Source organism: Nicotiana tabacum, chromosome 3 (assembly GCF_000715075.1).
Source record: "Nicotiana tabacum cultivar K326 chromosome 3, ASM71507v2, whole genome shotgun sequence".
Classification (NCBI taxonomy): Eukaryota; Viridiplantae; Streptophyta; class Magnoliopsida; order Solanales; family Solanaceae; genus Nicotiana; species Nicotiana tabacum.
The window spans coordinates 143,368,450-143,384,264 of NC_134082.1; the positions used below are offsets into that span (position 1 = coordinate 143,368,450).

The following is a 15,815-nucleotide window of genomic DNA, read 5'->3' on the forward strand; positions in this document are numbered from 1 at the left end:
AAGATAAACATATTTTAAATGAGAAGGAAGAACTTTGAGTTTAATTTTTGGTTCTGACATCTCCTTATCCTCAGAATCTTTTTCCAGTATTTCAGCTTCTCTCCTAATTGTGGGATCATCATCTTGTACGGTGCCTAATTTGGTCAAATATCTTTTTATCGAGTCTGAAATTAATTGATCATCTTTGAATTCATCTGCAAGATCACTAATCATATCAATAGAAAATCATGAAGATGATACCTCATCTCCTGAAAATCTTAGTATCTTTTGCATATAAAAAATAACTCTTTCTTCATCAACTCTCAAAATTAGTTGCCCTTGATGAACATCTATGATTGCTTTTTCTGTAGCAAGAAATGGTCTACCCAAAATTATTGGTTCATCAGGACATTCTTTCATTTCAAGCACTATAAAATCTACAGGGAACACAAACTTATCTACTTTTACAAGAACATTTTCAATTATTCCCTTAGGTTTCTTAGTACTTTGATTTGCAAATTGAAGAGAAACACCTATGTCCTTCATTTCACCAAGATCCAATTTTCTAAAGATAGAAAATGACATCAAATTTATTGAAGCTCCAGAATCGCAAAGTGCTTTTTCAAAATATACACCCCAAAGTGCATGGAATGGTAAAACTACCAGGATCACCAAGTTTTTGTGGTAGCTTATTTTGAAGTATAACACTGTATTTTTCAGTAAGCATTACCACATAAACTTCTTCCAATTTCCTTTTACTTGACAAAATTTCTTTTAGAAATTTAGCATATGAAGGCATTTGCAACAAAGCATTAGTAAAAGGAATATTAATATGAATCTATTTTAAGATTTCCAAATTTTTTACAAATTGACCATCAAGCTTTTCTCGTTTCATTTTTTGTGGAAAAGGAATTGTCACAGGTGGGGCAACCATTTTTTCAAAAAAAATTTCTTCCTTATTCTTCATTTCTTTCTCCTTTGATGATTTAGATGGTTTTTCAATATTCTTACCCTTGTCTACCTGTTGTTCTATCTAGTTCTTTTCTTGTTTGCCTGTATAAGGTTCATCAAGTAATGGCTTTAAGGTTCTCCTTTGGATTTTTCTCTGTATTGCTTGGTAAGGGACCCTGGATCGTTTCTGACACAAGAGCTACCAATAGGTTTAACTGAACTTCAAGATTTTTGAGGGATGAATTTTAGCTTTCCATCTTTTCATCAGTGACCTTGATATACTTGTATAAAAGGTCATCAAGACTTTAATGAGCTTGTTGGGGCCTCTGCTGGTATGACCCTGCTTGTTGATATGGTCTGTAACTCGGTTGCCCACGATTTTGACTCTGGTATCCCGGTGGACCCCGTACCTGTTGTTTCTAGAAGCTTTGAGAGTTTTCTGCACCATTTGGGTTACTCCACTGAAATCCTGGCTGCTTCTGTGCCATTGGACTCCCAAACGATATGTCTTATAATCGATGACATTAACCTATTCATCCGTTTGATTGGTTGCTTGACATTCATTCTTCTGGTGGTTTCTTCCGCACATGTCACAAGCCTCAGATTGGTTTGTGTCACAATCCTAAACCCGGACCCGGTCATGATGGCGCCTCTCGTGAAGATAAGGCCAACCGACACGTTCCCAATTCATTTTTAAGCAATTAAATAAAAAAATAAGTCTTAATCATAATCATAAATCCCAAAATAAGGTAAATAATACAGTTTGCAGAAAAAGGACATCGCCCGACATCGGGGTGTCACTAGTCATGAGCATCTATAATAATACTACAAGTCTAAATGAGTCTACTACACTATTACATAACTTAAATAGAAGGAAATAAGATAGAGGGAGAAGCGCTGGGATGCGAATCGCCGGGTAGCTACCTAATGAATCTCCGGAATCTGCTGGACAACTCTCAACCCTCGCAAGTAGGACCTGATGCGCCTGAATCTGCACACGGGGTGCAGAGAGTAAAGTGAGTACTCCAACTCAGTGAGTAATAATAATAAATGCAAATTGAGTAATAAGAAACCGCGCAAAGGCACGTCAACAGGATATAAAGAAGCAGTAAAAGCCAGTAAAAACAATGAAGCAATAAAAATATGTGAAATCACTTTAACTCAGTTTAAACTTCTTAAAAATGTCTTTTTAACAAATAAGCAAGTAAGTGACCGACAACTAGGAAAGATAAACACATAAAGAACCGCCCCTCAGCACAATATAAACAAAAATCCGCTCCTCAGGCAATATCATAAACAACACTAGACCCCCGGGCTATATCTCACATCACAATGGGTACCCACGCTCACTGGGGGTATACAGACTCCTAGAGGGGCCCCTTACGGCCCAAACACAATATCAAGCCATATTGTGGCATAATCACATAGGCTCTTGGCCTCATATCAACAAGCCACCTCGTGGCGTACAAATCTCAAGCCCTCGTCCTCATAATCATAACTAGTGTTTCCTCCCAACATAGGCCCTCGGCCTTACTCAGTCAAAATCTCACAAGCCACCCATGCAACAGTAAAACATGATGCTCAGCCCAAAATATCATTTAAAATATCATTTTAAGTGTTAAAGTAGAGTAAACATGGTAGAGTTATGAAAAAAGTAGAATATAGCATGACTGAGTACAAGTATAAAGTCAAAACAGTAAGGAAATATCAGTAAAAATCCCCTAAGGGTCCAAATAGTTGAGGCGAGGCCCAAATATGGCATTTAGCCCAAAATATGATGATAGAAAATAGTTTTCAATCAAATACGTGGTAAAACAGTCATACGGGATGGACTAAGTCACAATCCCCAACGGTGCACGACCCCACACTTGTCATCTAGCGTGTGTGTCAACTCAATATAGCTCAACGATGTGCAAATCCAGGATTTCGTACCCTCAGAACAACATTTACAATCATTACTCACCTCTACTCGGTCCAAATCTCTAGCTCGCGATGCCTTTGCCCCTCAAATCGGCCTCCGAATGCTCCAAATCTAACCAAAATCAGTGTAAAACCATCAAAATATGCTAAGGGAACAAAGCCCACTCGAAAGAAATCAAATTACAACACAAATCCCGAAATTGGCCAAACCCGACCCTCGGGCTCACGTCTTGGATTTCGATAAAAATTACATCAATAGACTCCTTATCACTCCCCGAGTTCATTCATACCAAAATCATCAAAATCCGACAACAAACGACCCCTCAAATCCCAAATTCTAGGCCTCCAATTACAAACCCCAATTCTTCAATATTAGGGTTAAATTCCATGATTAATTAGGTAGAATTCACATTAGAATCGAGTATTAAGTCCATAAATCTTACCTCCAAGTGTTTCCCCTTGAATCCCTATTCAATCCTTTTGAAAAAGCTCCAAAAGCGCTCAAAAATGGTTGAAGTTAACTCCAAAATCGCAGAAAAGATGACTATTTAAACATTCTGCCCAGGCCTCAATTCCTTCTTCACGAACGCGGTCAACGCCTCACGTTCGCAAAGCACAATCTAACTATGACCAAATTTCCTCTTACGCGAAGGCGTCTAGTCCCTCGCAAACGCGATGGTTCCTCTGCCCGACCTTCGCAAACGCGCTCCCCTTCTCGCGAACGCGATGAACAAATCAACCTCAAACCTAGCTGCCCAACTTCCTCTACGCGAACGTGGAGCTTCCCTCGCGAACGCGATGCACAACGAACCCAGCCCTTCGCGAACGCGAAGGCTAAAATCTCAGCCTCAACAGCTAACCCATCAGGAACGTGAGGGCTTACTCGCAAACATGAAGGTCATTTCTCTGCAACACTAAACAACAGTTTTCTGCACTTTTTCAAAGTATGAAATGGTCCGATTGACCACCCAAAACTCACCCGAGGCCCCCGGGACCTCAACCAATTATGCCAAAATATCCCATAACATCATTCGAACTTGTTCCAACCTTCGGAACGCTCAAAACAACATCAAAACACCAAATTCGCATCTGATTCAAGCCTAAGAATTTCAAAATCTACTAAATTACGCTTTTGGTAAAAAACCCAACCAAACCACATCCGGATGACTTGAAATTTTGCACACACATCCCAAATGGCACAACGAAACTACTGCAACTCCAGGATCTCCATTCTGACCCCTATATCAAAATCTCGCCTATCAACCGGAAAATGCCAAAAATCCAATTTCGCCAATTCAAGCCTAAATCTACTCCGGACCTCCAAAACACATTCCGATCACGCTCCTAAGTCCCAAATTACCTCCCGAAGCTATCCGAACCATCGAAACTCACATCCGAGCCCTCTAACATATAAGTCAACATCCGGTTGACTTTTCCAACTTAAGCTTCCTCAAAAGAGACTAAGTGTCTCAAACCTTCTCAAAACCTTTTCGAACCCGATTACATATAGAACCGATAAACAAAGTAATAAGAAGCAAAAATGAGGGAAACAGAGCGGTAAATCATGAGACGACTGGCCGGGTCGTCACATCCTCCCTATCTTAAACAAACGTTTGTCCTCTAACGAGTCAAGAAACATACCTAAACCTCAAACAGGTGAGGATATCTGCTCCGCATCTCCCGCTCTGTCTCCCAGGTAGCCTCCTCTACGGGCCGACCTCTCCACTGCACTTTCACTGAAGCTATATCCTTTGTTCTCTACTTTCGAACCTGGCGCTCTAAAATAGCTGCTGGATCCACATCATAAGTCAAATCACCATCCAACTGAACAGTGTTGAAATACAGAACATGAGACGGGTCCCCAATATACTTCCGAAGCATAGAAGCATGAAATACCGGATGCACACTCGACAAGATAGGTGTCAAAGCAAGCTCATAAGCCACTTCCCCAATCCTTCGAAGCACCTCAAAAGGCCCAACGAACCAATGACTCAATTTACCCTTCTTCCCAAACCTCATAACACCCTTCATGGGTGAAACCTTCAACAAAACCTTCTCACCAACCATGTAGGACACATCCCGAACCTTCCTATCAGCATAACTCTTTTGCCTCGACTGCGCTATACGAAGCCTCTCCTGAATTACCTTCACCTTTTATAAAGCATCCTACACCAAGTCTGTCCCCAATAGCCTAGCCTCACCCGGCTCAAACCAACCAACTAGAGATCTACACCGCCTCTCATACAAAGCCTCATATGGAGCCATCTGAATACTCGACTAGTAGCTGTTGTTATATGCAGACTCTGCAAGCAGTAGAAACTGATCCCATGAACCTCCAAAATCAATGACACAAGTACGCAACATGTCCTCCAATATCTGAATAGTGCGCTAGGACTGCCCGTCCGTATGAGGGTGAAAAGTCGTGCTCAACTTAACCCGAGTACCCAACTCTCGCTGCACCGACCTCCAAAACTGTGAAGTGAACTGAGTGCCCCTATCTGAAATGATGAAAACTGGGACACCATGCAAATGAACAATCTCTTGGATATAGATCTCTGCCAACTGCTCTGAAGAATAGGTAGTACACACAGGAATGAAGTGCACAGACTTGGTCAGCCGATCCACAATCACCCAAATAGCATCAAACTTCCGCAAAGTCCATGAGAGCCCAACTACAAAGTCCATTGTGATCCACTCCCACTTCCACTCTGGAATATCCATCCGCTGAAGCAAGCCACCCGATCTCTGATGCTCATATTTCACCTACTGACAATTGAGACACCGAGCCACAAATCCCACAATGTCTTTCTTCATTCTTCTCCACCAATAATGCTGTCTCAGATCCTGATACATCTTCACGGCACCCGGATGAATGGAATACCGCGAGCTATGGGCCTCTTCTAGAATCACCTCCCGAAGCCTATCTACATTGGGAACACATATCCGGCCCTGTGTCCTCAACACCCCATCATCACCAATGGTCACATCTCTAGCATCATCGTGCTGAACTTTGTCCTTAAGGACAAGCAAATGAGGATCATCATACTGGAGTTCTCTGATGCGATCATATAGGGAAGACTAAGAAATCACACAAGCCAATACTCGATTGGGCTCCGAAATATCTAACCTCACGAACCGATTGGCCAAGGCCTGAATATCAACCACAAGTGGTATCTCCCCAACTAGAATATATGACAAACTCCCCATACTTACCGCCTTTCGGCTCAAAGCATCGGCCACCACACTGGCCTTCCTAGGGTGGTACAGTATAGTGATATCATAATCCTTTAGCAACTCCAACCATCTCCGCTACCCTAAATTGAGATCCTTCTGTTTGAACAAGTGTTGGAGGCTACGATGATCAGTAAATACCTCAGAAGACACACCATACAAGTAATGCCTCCAAATCTTCAGCGCGTGAACAATGACAACCAACTCCAAATCATGAACGAGGTAGTTCTTCTCATAGGGCTTCAACTGACGAGAAGCATAAACAATAACTTTACCCTCCTGCATCAATACACAACCAATACCAACTCTTGAAGTATCACAAATCACGGTATATGAACCTGAAGCTGATGGAAAAACTAACACTAGAGCCGTGATCAAGGTTGTCTTAATCTTCTGAAAGCTCTCCTCATACTCATCTGACCATACAAATGAAGAACCTTTCTTGGTCAACTTGGTCAAGGGCGATGTGATAGATGAGAATTCCTGAATAAATCGGTGATAATAACCCATCAAACCAAGAAAGCTGCAAATCTCTGTGGTTGAGGACGGTCTGAGCCAACTCTGAACCACCTCTATCTTCTTTGGATCAACCTGAATACCCTCGCTGGACACCACGTGCCCCAAGAAAGCCACTAAAATGAGCCAAAACTCACACTTGGAGAATTTTGCATAAAGCTTCTCCTCCCTCAATCTCTGCAACACAACTCTCAAATGCTCTGCGTGCTCCTCTTCAATACGCGAATACACCAGAATATCATCAATGAAGACTATGACAAACGAGTCGAGATAAGGCCGGAACATGCTGTTTATCAAATGAATGAACGCTACTGGGGCATTGGTCAGCCCAAAAGACATCACCAAGAACTCATAATGATCATATCGGGTCCTGAAAGCTGTCTTAAAAATATTCGAGTCCCTAATCTTCAACTAGTGATAACCTGAACGAAGATCAATCTTGGAGAACGCTCTCGCTCCCTGAAGCTGGTCGAATAAATCATCAATGTGAGGCAAAGGATACTTGTTCTTAACTGTTACTTTGTTCAACTGCTTATAATCAATGCACATCCTCATAGTGCCATCCTTCTTCTTCATAAATAGAACTGGCGCACCCCAAGGTGACACACTAGGCCGAATGAACCCCTTATCAAGGAGTTCCTGAAGCTGCTCCTTTAACTCTTTCAACTCCACTAGTGCCATATGATACGACAGAATAGAGATGGACTGAGTGCTCGGCACCAGGTCAATACCAAAATCAATATCCCTGTCCGGTGGCATGCCCGATAGGTCTACAGGAAATACATCGGGAAACTCCCTCACAACTGGAACATAATCAATACTGGGAGTTCTGCACCGACATCCCTCACAAAGGCTAGATACGAAAGACAATCCTTCCCAACCATACGCTGGGCCTTCAAGAATGAGATTACCTTACTGGAAACATAATCAGTCAAACCTCGCCACTCAATCCGTGGCACACCCGGTATAGCCAATGTCACTATCTTAGCATGAACAAGCATTGGGTCTAGATACATGAACAAGTGAAACAAAAGACTTACGGGGCGTATCCAAATAACAAGCAAAGTATGATGACACATAAGAAAAGGTGGAATCAGAATCAAATAATACAAAGGCATCTCTATGGTAGATTGAAACAATACCTGTAATAACAACATTGGGTCTAGCTGGAAGTGTATTGAAACAGGCCTGACCGCCACCTGATCGACCTCGCCCTCTAGGGCGACCCTAGATGACTAACCTCCACCCCTAGTTGGGTGGGTTGGCGGTAATGAAGTAACTGGTGCTGAAGCCGATGGCTGGCTCTTCTACTGAGATGAACTTGCAAGACGACGAGGACACTGCCTCCACATATGACCCATCTTTCCATACTCATAACAACTCCCAGGTGCTGGAGACAGGGATTGAAGGGAACCCCTAGCACCGGAATGACTAGCCAATGCCCCTGGCATAGAAGAGCCCAAAGTGGATGGAGCACGAGACAAACTCTAAGCTAGAAGGGTAAGTGATGATTGGACCTGATGAGAACCATGAGAACCATGACCCGATGATGCCCCACGATAACCTGGGTGAGCTGGCTTAGCATGTCTAAATGGACGGCCTCTACCTTGCTAAAACTGACCTCTCGAAGGAGCTCTACTATAACTACCAGATCCTCGAGGCCTCTTGGCCTCCCTCTCCTCTCGCTCCTGGCGACGAACTGACTCAATCTCCCGAGCAATGTCTACAACTCCTCGAAAGTAGCACCAGTCACCCTCTCTCTGGTCATGAGAATTCGAAGCTGATAAGTGAGGCCATCAACAAACCTCCTAATACTCTCTTTATCTATCGAAACCAACCAAATCGCATGACGAGATAACTCAGAGAACCTCATCTCATACCGCGTCACAGTCAACTCTCCCTGACGTAACCACTCGAACTGCCTATGTAGCTCCTCTCTGTGAGACTACGGCACATACTTCTCCAAAAAGAGAATGGAGAACTGCTGCCAGGTAAGGGGTGCTGCACCAATAGGCCTATACCTCTCAAAAGCCTCCCACCAAGTGAAGGCAGCTCCAGAAAACTGATAAGTAGTGAAAGTGACCCCACTGGTCTCTAGAATACCCATTGTACGAAGCATCCTCTGACATTTATCAAAGAAACCCTGGGCATCCTCGCCCTCTGCATTACTAAAAGTCGGAGGCTGAAGTCTACCAAACCTCTCCAACCTATGTTGTTTGTCCTCTGGCATGGCAGGAACTAAATAGTCTTGAGCAGTTGCTACTGGCTGGGCTAGATGTGCCCCCAGTATTTGAAGACCCTGCACGACCTGCTCAAGTGTGCGAGCGGCAGGAGTCTGAGTGCCTTCCTCGGCCTGAGAAGTGGCTGCGGCTGTAGTAACTGAGACTGCCTGAGCTAGGCCAGTGCAAACTGATAGAATCTAAGCCAAGGCCTCCTGAAGACCCGAAATCATGATAGGCACAGCTGGTGCCTGAGCTGGTGCTGCTAATGCATCCACAACTAGGACCTGATCCTGAACTAGGGTGGCTGGTAGATCTGCATGTTCTCCCTTAGCTGCTGTGCGAGCCACACCCCTACGCCTATTACGACCACGACCGCGTCCTCGGCCTCTAGTGGCCACAACTAGTGGCACTGGTGGTCGTCCATCCTGAGTGGTAGCATGTGTCCTCACCATCTGTGAGAGAGTAGAATAACAGAAGTTTAGTACTTGGATCAACAAATTCGTGTGACAAGAATTTCAAGAATATGAAGTTTTTCCTAAAGGTTTTGCAGCCTCTCGAGGATAAATATAGACGTCTCTGTATCAATCCGCGAGACTCTGCTAAACCTGCTCATGACTCGTGAGACCTATGTAACCTAGGATCTGATACCAACTTGTTCATAATCTAAGTAATAAAACTAAGTCTTAATCATAATCATAAATCCCAAAATAAGGTAAATAATACAGTTTGCGGAAAATGACATAGCCCGACATCGGGGTGTCACCAGCCATGAGCATCTATAATAATACTACAAGTCTGAATGAGTATACTCCATTATTATATAACTAAAATAGAAGGAAATAAGATATATGGAGAAGCACTATGATGCAAAAATCTCCGGGTAGCTCCCTAGTGAATCTCCGGAATCTGCTGGACAACTCTCAACCCTCACAAGCAGGACCAGATGCGCCTGAATCTGCACACGGGGTGCATGGAGTAAAGTGAGTACTCCAACTCAGTGAGTAATAGTAATAAATGCAGACTGAGTAATAAGAAAACACGCAAAGGCATGTCAACATGCTATAAAGAAGCAGTAAAAACCAGTAAAAACAATGAAGCAATAAAAATATGTGAAGTCACTTTAGCTCAGTTTAAACTTCTTAAAATGCCTTTTTAACAATTAAGCAAGTAAGTGATCGGCAACTAGGAAAGATAAACACATAAAGAAATGCCCCTCGGCACAATGTCAACAAAAATCTGCCCCTCGGGCAATATCATAAACAACATCAGCCCCTCGGGCTATATCTCACATCACAATGGGTACTCGCACTCACTGGGGGTGTGCAGACTCCTGGAGGGTCCCCTTACGGCCCAAGAGCAATATCAAGTCATCTCGTGGCAAAATCACATAGGCTCTCGACCTCATATCAACAAGCCACCTCGTGGCGTACAAATCTCAGGCCCTCGGCCTCATAATCATAACCAGTGTTTTCTTACAACATAGGCCCTTGACCTTACTCAGTCAGAATCTCACAAGCCACTCGGGCAACAGTAAAACATGATGCTCAGCCCAAAATATCATTTTAAGTGTTAAAGTGGAGTAAACATGGCTGAGTTATGAAAATAGTAGAATATAGCATGTCTGAGTACAAGTATAAAGTCAAAACAGTGAGGAAATATCAGTAAAAATCCCCCAAGGATCCAAATAGTTGGAACGAGGCCCAAATATGGCATTCAGCCCAAAACATGATAATAGCAAATAGTTTTCAATCAAATACGTGGTAAAATAGTCATACGGGATGGACTAAGTCACAATCCCCAATGGTGCACGACCCCACACTCGTCATCTAGCGTGTGTGTCAACTCAATATAGCTCAAAGATGTGCAAATCCAGGATTTCAAACCCTCAGGACAACATTTACAATCATTACTCACCTCTACCCGGTCCAAATCTCTAGCTCGCGATGCCTTTGCCCCTCGAATAGGCCTCTGAATGCTCCAAATCTAACCAAAATCAGTGTAAAACTATCAAAATATGCTAAGGGACAAAGCCCACTCGAAAGAAATCAAATTACAACACAAATCCCGAAATTGGCCAAACCCGACCCCCGGGCCCACGTCTCGAATTTCGATAAAAATTACATCAATAGACTCCTTATCACTCCCCGAGTTTATTCATACCAAAAGCATCAAAATCCAACCACAAACGACCCCTCAAATCCTAAATTCTAGGCCTCCAATTACAAACCCTAGTTCTTCAATATTAGGCTTAAATTCCATGATTAATTAGGTTGAATTCACAATAGAATCGAGTATTAAGTCCATAAATCTTACCTCCAAGTGTTTACCCTTGAATCCCTCTTCAATCCTCTTCAAAAAAGCTCCAAAATAGCTCAAAAATGGTGGAAGTTAACCCCAAAATCGCGGACAAGATGACTAGTTAAACATTCTGCCCAGGCCTCAATTCCTTCTTCACAAACGCGGTCAATGCCTCGCGTTCGCGAAGCACAATCTAAATTTGACCAAATTTTCTCTTATGCGAACGCGTCCAGTTCCTCGCGAATGCGATGGTTCCTCGCCTAACCTTCGCGAACGCACTCCCCTTCTCGCGAACGCGATGAACAAATCAACCTCAAACCCAGCTGCCCAACTTCCTCTACGCGAATGCGGAGCCTCTCTTGCGAACGCGATGCACAACAACCCCATCCCTTTGCGAATGCGGAGCCTTCCTTGCGAACGCGAAGGCTAAAATCGCAGCCTCACCAGCTAAATCTTCGCAAACACAAGGGCCTACTCGCGAACGCGAAGGTCATTTCTCTGCAACACTGAACAACAGTTTTCTGCACTTTTCCAAAACATGAAATGGTCCGATTGACCACCCGAAACTCACCCGAGGCCCCCAAAACCTCAACCAATCATGCCAACATATCCCATAACATCATTCAAACTTGTTCCAACCTTCAAAATGCTTAAAACAATATCAAAACACCAAATTCGCATCGGATTCATGCCTAAGAATTCCAAAATCTTCAAAATTACGCTTTTGATAAATAAAAAACCAACCAAACCATCCGAATGATATTAAATTTTGCACACACATCCCTAATGACACAATGGAACTACTACAACTCTTGGAACTCCATTTAGACCCCTATATCAAAATCTTGCCTATCAACCGGAAAAGTCCAAAAATTTAATTTCGCCAATTCAAGCCTAAATCTACTCCGGACCTCCAAAACACATTCCGATCACACTCCTAAGTCCCAAATTACCTCCCGAAGATATCCGAACCATCGGAACTCACATCTGAGCCCTCTAACACATATGTCAACATTCGGTTGACTTTTCCAACTTAAGCTTCCTCAAAAGAGACTAAGTGTCTCAAACCTTCTTAAAACCTTTCCAAACCTGAGCCAACCAATCCGATCACATATAGAACCGATAAACAAAGCAATAAGAAGCAGAAATGGGGAAAATGGAGCGGTAACTCATGAGACTACTAGCCGGGTTGTCACAGTTTGATTGTTATGTATATCACCAGAAAAGATTCAAATTTTTGTGCCAAAGAAATAATCTGTTGAGTTAGTGTATTTAAAGCATCAACCTGATTTACCATAGCAGCCTTTTTAATGATTACACGCTCAGATAGCCATTGGATAGCATTCTCAAAAATTTCATTCAACAATTGCAATGCTTCCTCTGTGGTTTTTCCCATTACAGAACCTCCTGCAGCTGCATCTATCACATTTCTAGTAGAGGATTTTAATCCGTGATAGAAAATGTACAATTGCATTTGTTTAGGAATGTCATGGTGGGGGCATTTTCTTAACATTGCTTTTAATCTTTCCCAAGCTTGATAAACTGACTCAGTGTCAGTCTGCAAGAAATTAGATATGTCTTGTCTTAACTTTGTTGTTGTAGCAAGGGAAAAATATTTGTTTAAAAATTTTCGAGTCATCTGGTCCCATGTCGTAATGGACCCTAGAGGCAGACTTCGCAACCAAGTCTTGACATCTCCTTTTAAAGAAAAAGGAAATAGCCTTAACTTGATAGCTTTAGGAGGTACTCCATTGTACTTAGCAGTTTCTGTAAGTTCTAGAAAATCAATTAAATGACTGTGTGGGTCTTCACTTGTATCACCAGTGAAGATACAAGATTGTTTAATTGTCTGAATCAGGCCGGTCCTAATTTCAAAGTTGTTGACTGCCATTGGTGGCTTCCTAACACTAGATTCATAGTTGAAGCGATCAAGTCTAACATAATCCCTAAGGATTCTGTTTGCTGGCCTTGGCGCCACTTCATCAAATTGCTCCTCTACATGGACTGGTGGTAGGATCTCAAGTGGGTTAATGTCCTCTGCTTGCCGATTTTTCATTTTTTTACAAGCTGCTCCTTGAGAAGACGATGTTTGTTCTTTCCTGCGCGATCGAAGATATCTTTCAATTCCAGGATCGTAATTAGCCAATTCTTTTGTAGAAGAACGGGTCGTAAACTACTTAAAATTTTGAAAGTAAAAAAAACATTAATTTCTAGTGTAGTACTAGTAATTAATAACTAAACTAAAGTATATTTCAAAGATAATATAGATAGTTAGTGAGAAAAATAAATACCACAATATTATAGATAATAATTCTAGTAATTAATCTAATAAAAAAATAAAAATAAATATAAAACAATAAAACTAACAAGTAAGCGTCACTAGTAATGATAGGAATTGAGATAGTATAGTATTATTATTAACTAATAACGAATTGAGATAGTATAGTATTATTAATTATAAACAAAAGTTGTAGTAGTGAATAATAGTGATAAGAATAACATTGTAGAAGTACTACTACTACTACTATTATATTATAAAAAATAATAATAGATAAACAATGATATGAAAATAATAATATGTAGCAACAAACTATATTGAAAAATAAAAATAAAAACGTCGAAGTACTAGCAATGAGAAAAAAAATGATACAACAGGTGATAGTACTAGTAATAATTATACTAAATATAATGAAGGAAAGCTAATGATAGCAATAATAGGAAGAAGCACTAATATGTTTTTTGTTCTTTTTAAAGTGTTATTACAAAAAGAAAACGATAATATTAATATGATAGTAGTAGTTATAGTACTACTTAGTAATTAGTGATGATAGTAATAGATAAATAATAATAATAAGGTCTCAAATTAGCAAAAAAATATTTAATCTAAAGTAGATGTATGCCAATCCCCGGCAACAGCGCCAAAAATTTGACGAAGTCAATGTGTATAGGATTTTTCTACTCGTGCTTTGTCAAATTCTAGTATAATTTATGATATCGTCCCAAAGAGATTGGAACATCTATGCTACATGCTTTTAATATTTCAATTACTATTTGAGAGAATCAACTTGATAAAAAGTGAGTGAGGTCTAAAGCTTGTTAATTACTTAAACAAAAACCAAGAACTTTCGGAAGATTTATAAATTAAAAGAGTTGGGAATCGATGAATTCACTTGATAATATATTAAAATAAAATCTCAATTTTTACAAGTATTTCTCTGCGGAATAATTGCTTATTGCTAATATAATTATATTTAGTTCACTAAGAAGTAGTCAATTAATAGCACTTCGTAAGGTTATGTGATTAATTGAGTTAAAACTATTGACGATTAGACTGAAATATTTTTCTTGCTTGAATTGTGCTTAGAGGTAGTAAAAACTTTGTGAGAACATTTTTAATAAAAAATCAATAATCTTGCCTACAACAATTCCTCCGTGAGAATTAAAACTAAGGCAAGCAAAATTACGAACTTGGAATAATAGTTTACTAAAAATTACTCTCACTCTATTATTTTATTATTGTTTATTATATATCAATTTTGCTTCGTGAGAATTACAAAATCAATATAAAAATAACTTAGAGATAAAAATATGTAGAAGTGATAATAATGATTAATTAAAACTATTATTACGGCATAGTACAAAGTATAAAAAGAAAGTTTCAAGTCAAGGATGTATTAACTGAGATAGTATTATAATATATATACCAAGCTTCATCAACTATCCCAACAAGAAAAGATTACTCCATTATGAAGTAAGAAAAAACTAATTTAAAAACAAAGAACTTATGAAGAAATATTATTCTTTTAAAAGAAAGACAACTAATAGAAAATACTAAAGACAAAAGAAAGACCAAAGAGTCTAAAGACAAAAGAAAGACCAAAGAGTAGTTTTCTCCCATAAGACTCTTCTTTCTCACAATACAATATGAGTGCCTATTTATAGAAAATGTGTAGCAAATGTGAGATGATGTTGCAACTTTAAGTCTTGATGTTGTGTGTAACGATCCGGCCGGTCGTTTTAAGAATTTATGCCTTGATTCCCTATTAACAGCTTTCCCCGTGTTTATTTCTGCTATTTTGATTTGCCGGGATGTTCGGTTTTGAGTTTCGGAGAGTTTTGGGACACTTAGTCCCTAAATGAGAGCTTAAGTTTTGGAAATTTGACCGTAGTCGGAACTGTGTGAATATGGCCTCGGAATGGAATTCCGATGATTCCGTTAGCTCCGTTGGATGATTTTGGGCTTAGGGGTGTGTTCGGATTATGTTTTGGAGGTCCGTAGCTAATTTAGGCCTGAAATGTCGAAAGTCGAATTTTGAAATTTCTTGTTCGATAGTGAGATTTTGATCCGAGGGTCGGAATGGAATACCAGAAGTTAGAATAGCTCCGTAGTGTTGAATGTGACGTGTGTGCAAAATTTCAGGTCATTCAGACGAGGTTTGATAGACTTTTTGATTGAAAGCGTAAATTGAGAGCTTTTGGAGTTCTTAGGCTTGAATCCATGGTTAATTCGATATTTCGATGTTGTTGATGTTTTGAGTATTGATATAAGTTTGAATAGTGGTATAGGACTTGTTCGTATTTTTGGTTGAGGTCCCAGGGACCTTGGGTTGATTTCAGAGGATTATCGGAAGAATTAGAAGTGGTTTGAAACAGCTGAAGCTGCTGATCTTTGTCATAACCGCACCTGAGATTGGGTCC

The 15,815-nt window shown here is 40.6% G+C and overlaps 1 protein-coding gene and 1 non-coding gene across 2 annotated transcripts in view; one reads left to right on the top strand and one right to left on the bottom strand.

Annotated features, from left to right (window-relative positions):
• Positions 1–225: 225 nt before the first annotated feature.
• The window catches only part of LOC142177482 (uncharacterized), a 54,709-nt gene continuing 39,119 nt past the window's right edge, over positions 226–15,815 (bottom strand). The window contains exons 3-5 of the mRNA XM_075246379.1: positions 12,412–13,290; positions 6,443–6,564; positions 226–544 (exon numbers count right to left, since the gene is read on the bottom strand). Of these exons, the coding sequence (XP_075102480.1) occupies positions 226–544; positions 6,443–6,564; positions 12,412–13,290 (1,320 nt within the window). The remainder of the gene's footprint in view (positions 545–6,442; positions 6,565–12,411; positions 13,291–15,815) is intronic.
• Positions 12,602–12,708, top strand: LOC142179740 (small nucleolar RNA R71). The gene has a single exon (XR_012708277.1). It is a non-coding gene; the product is annotated as a small nucleolar RNA R71 (small nucleolar RNA).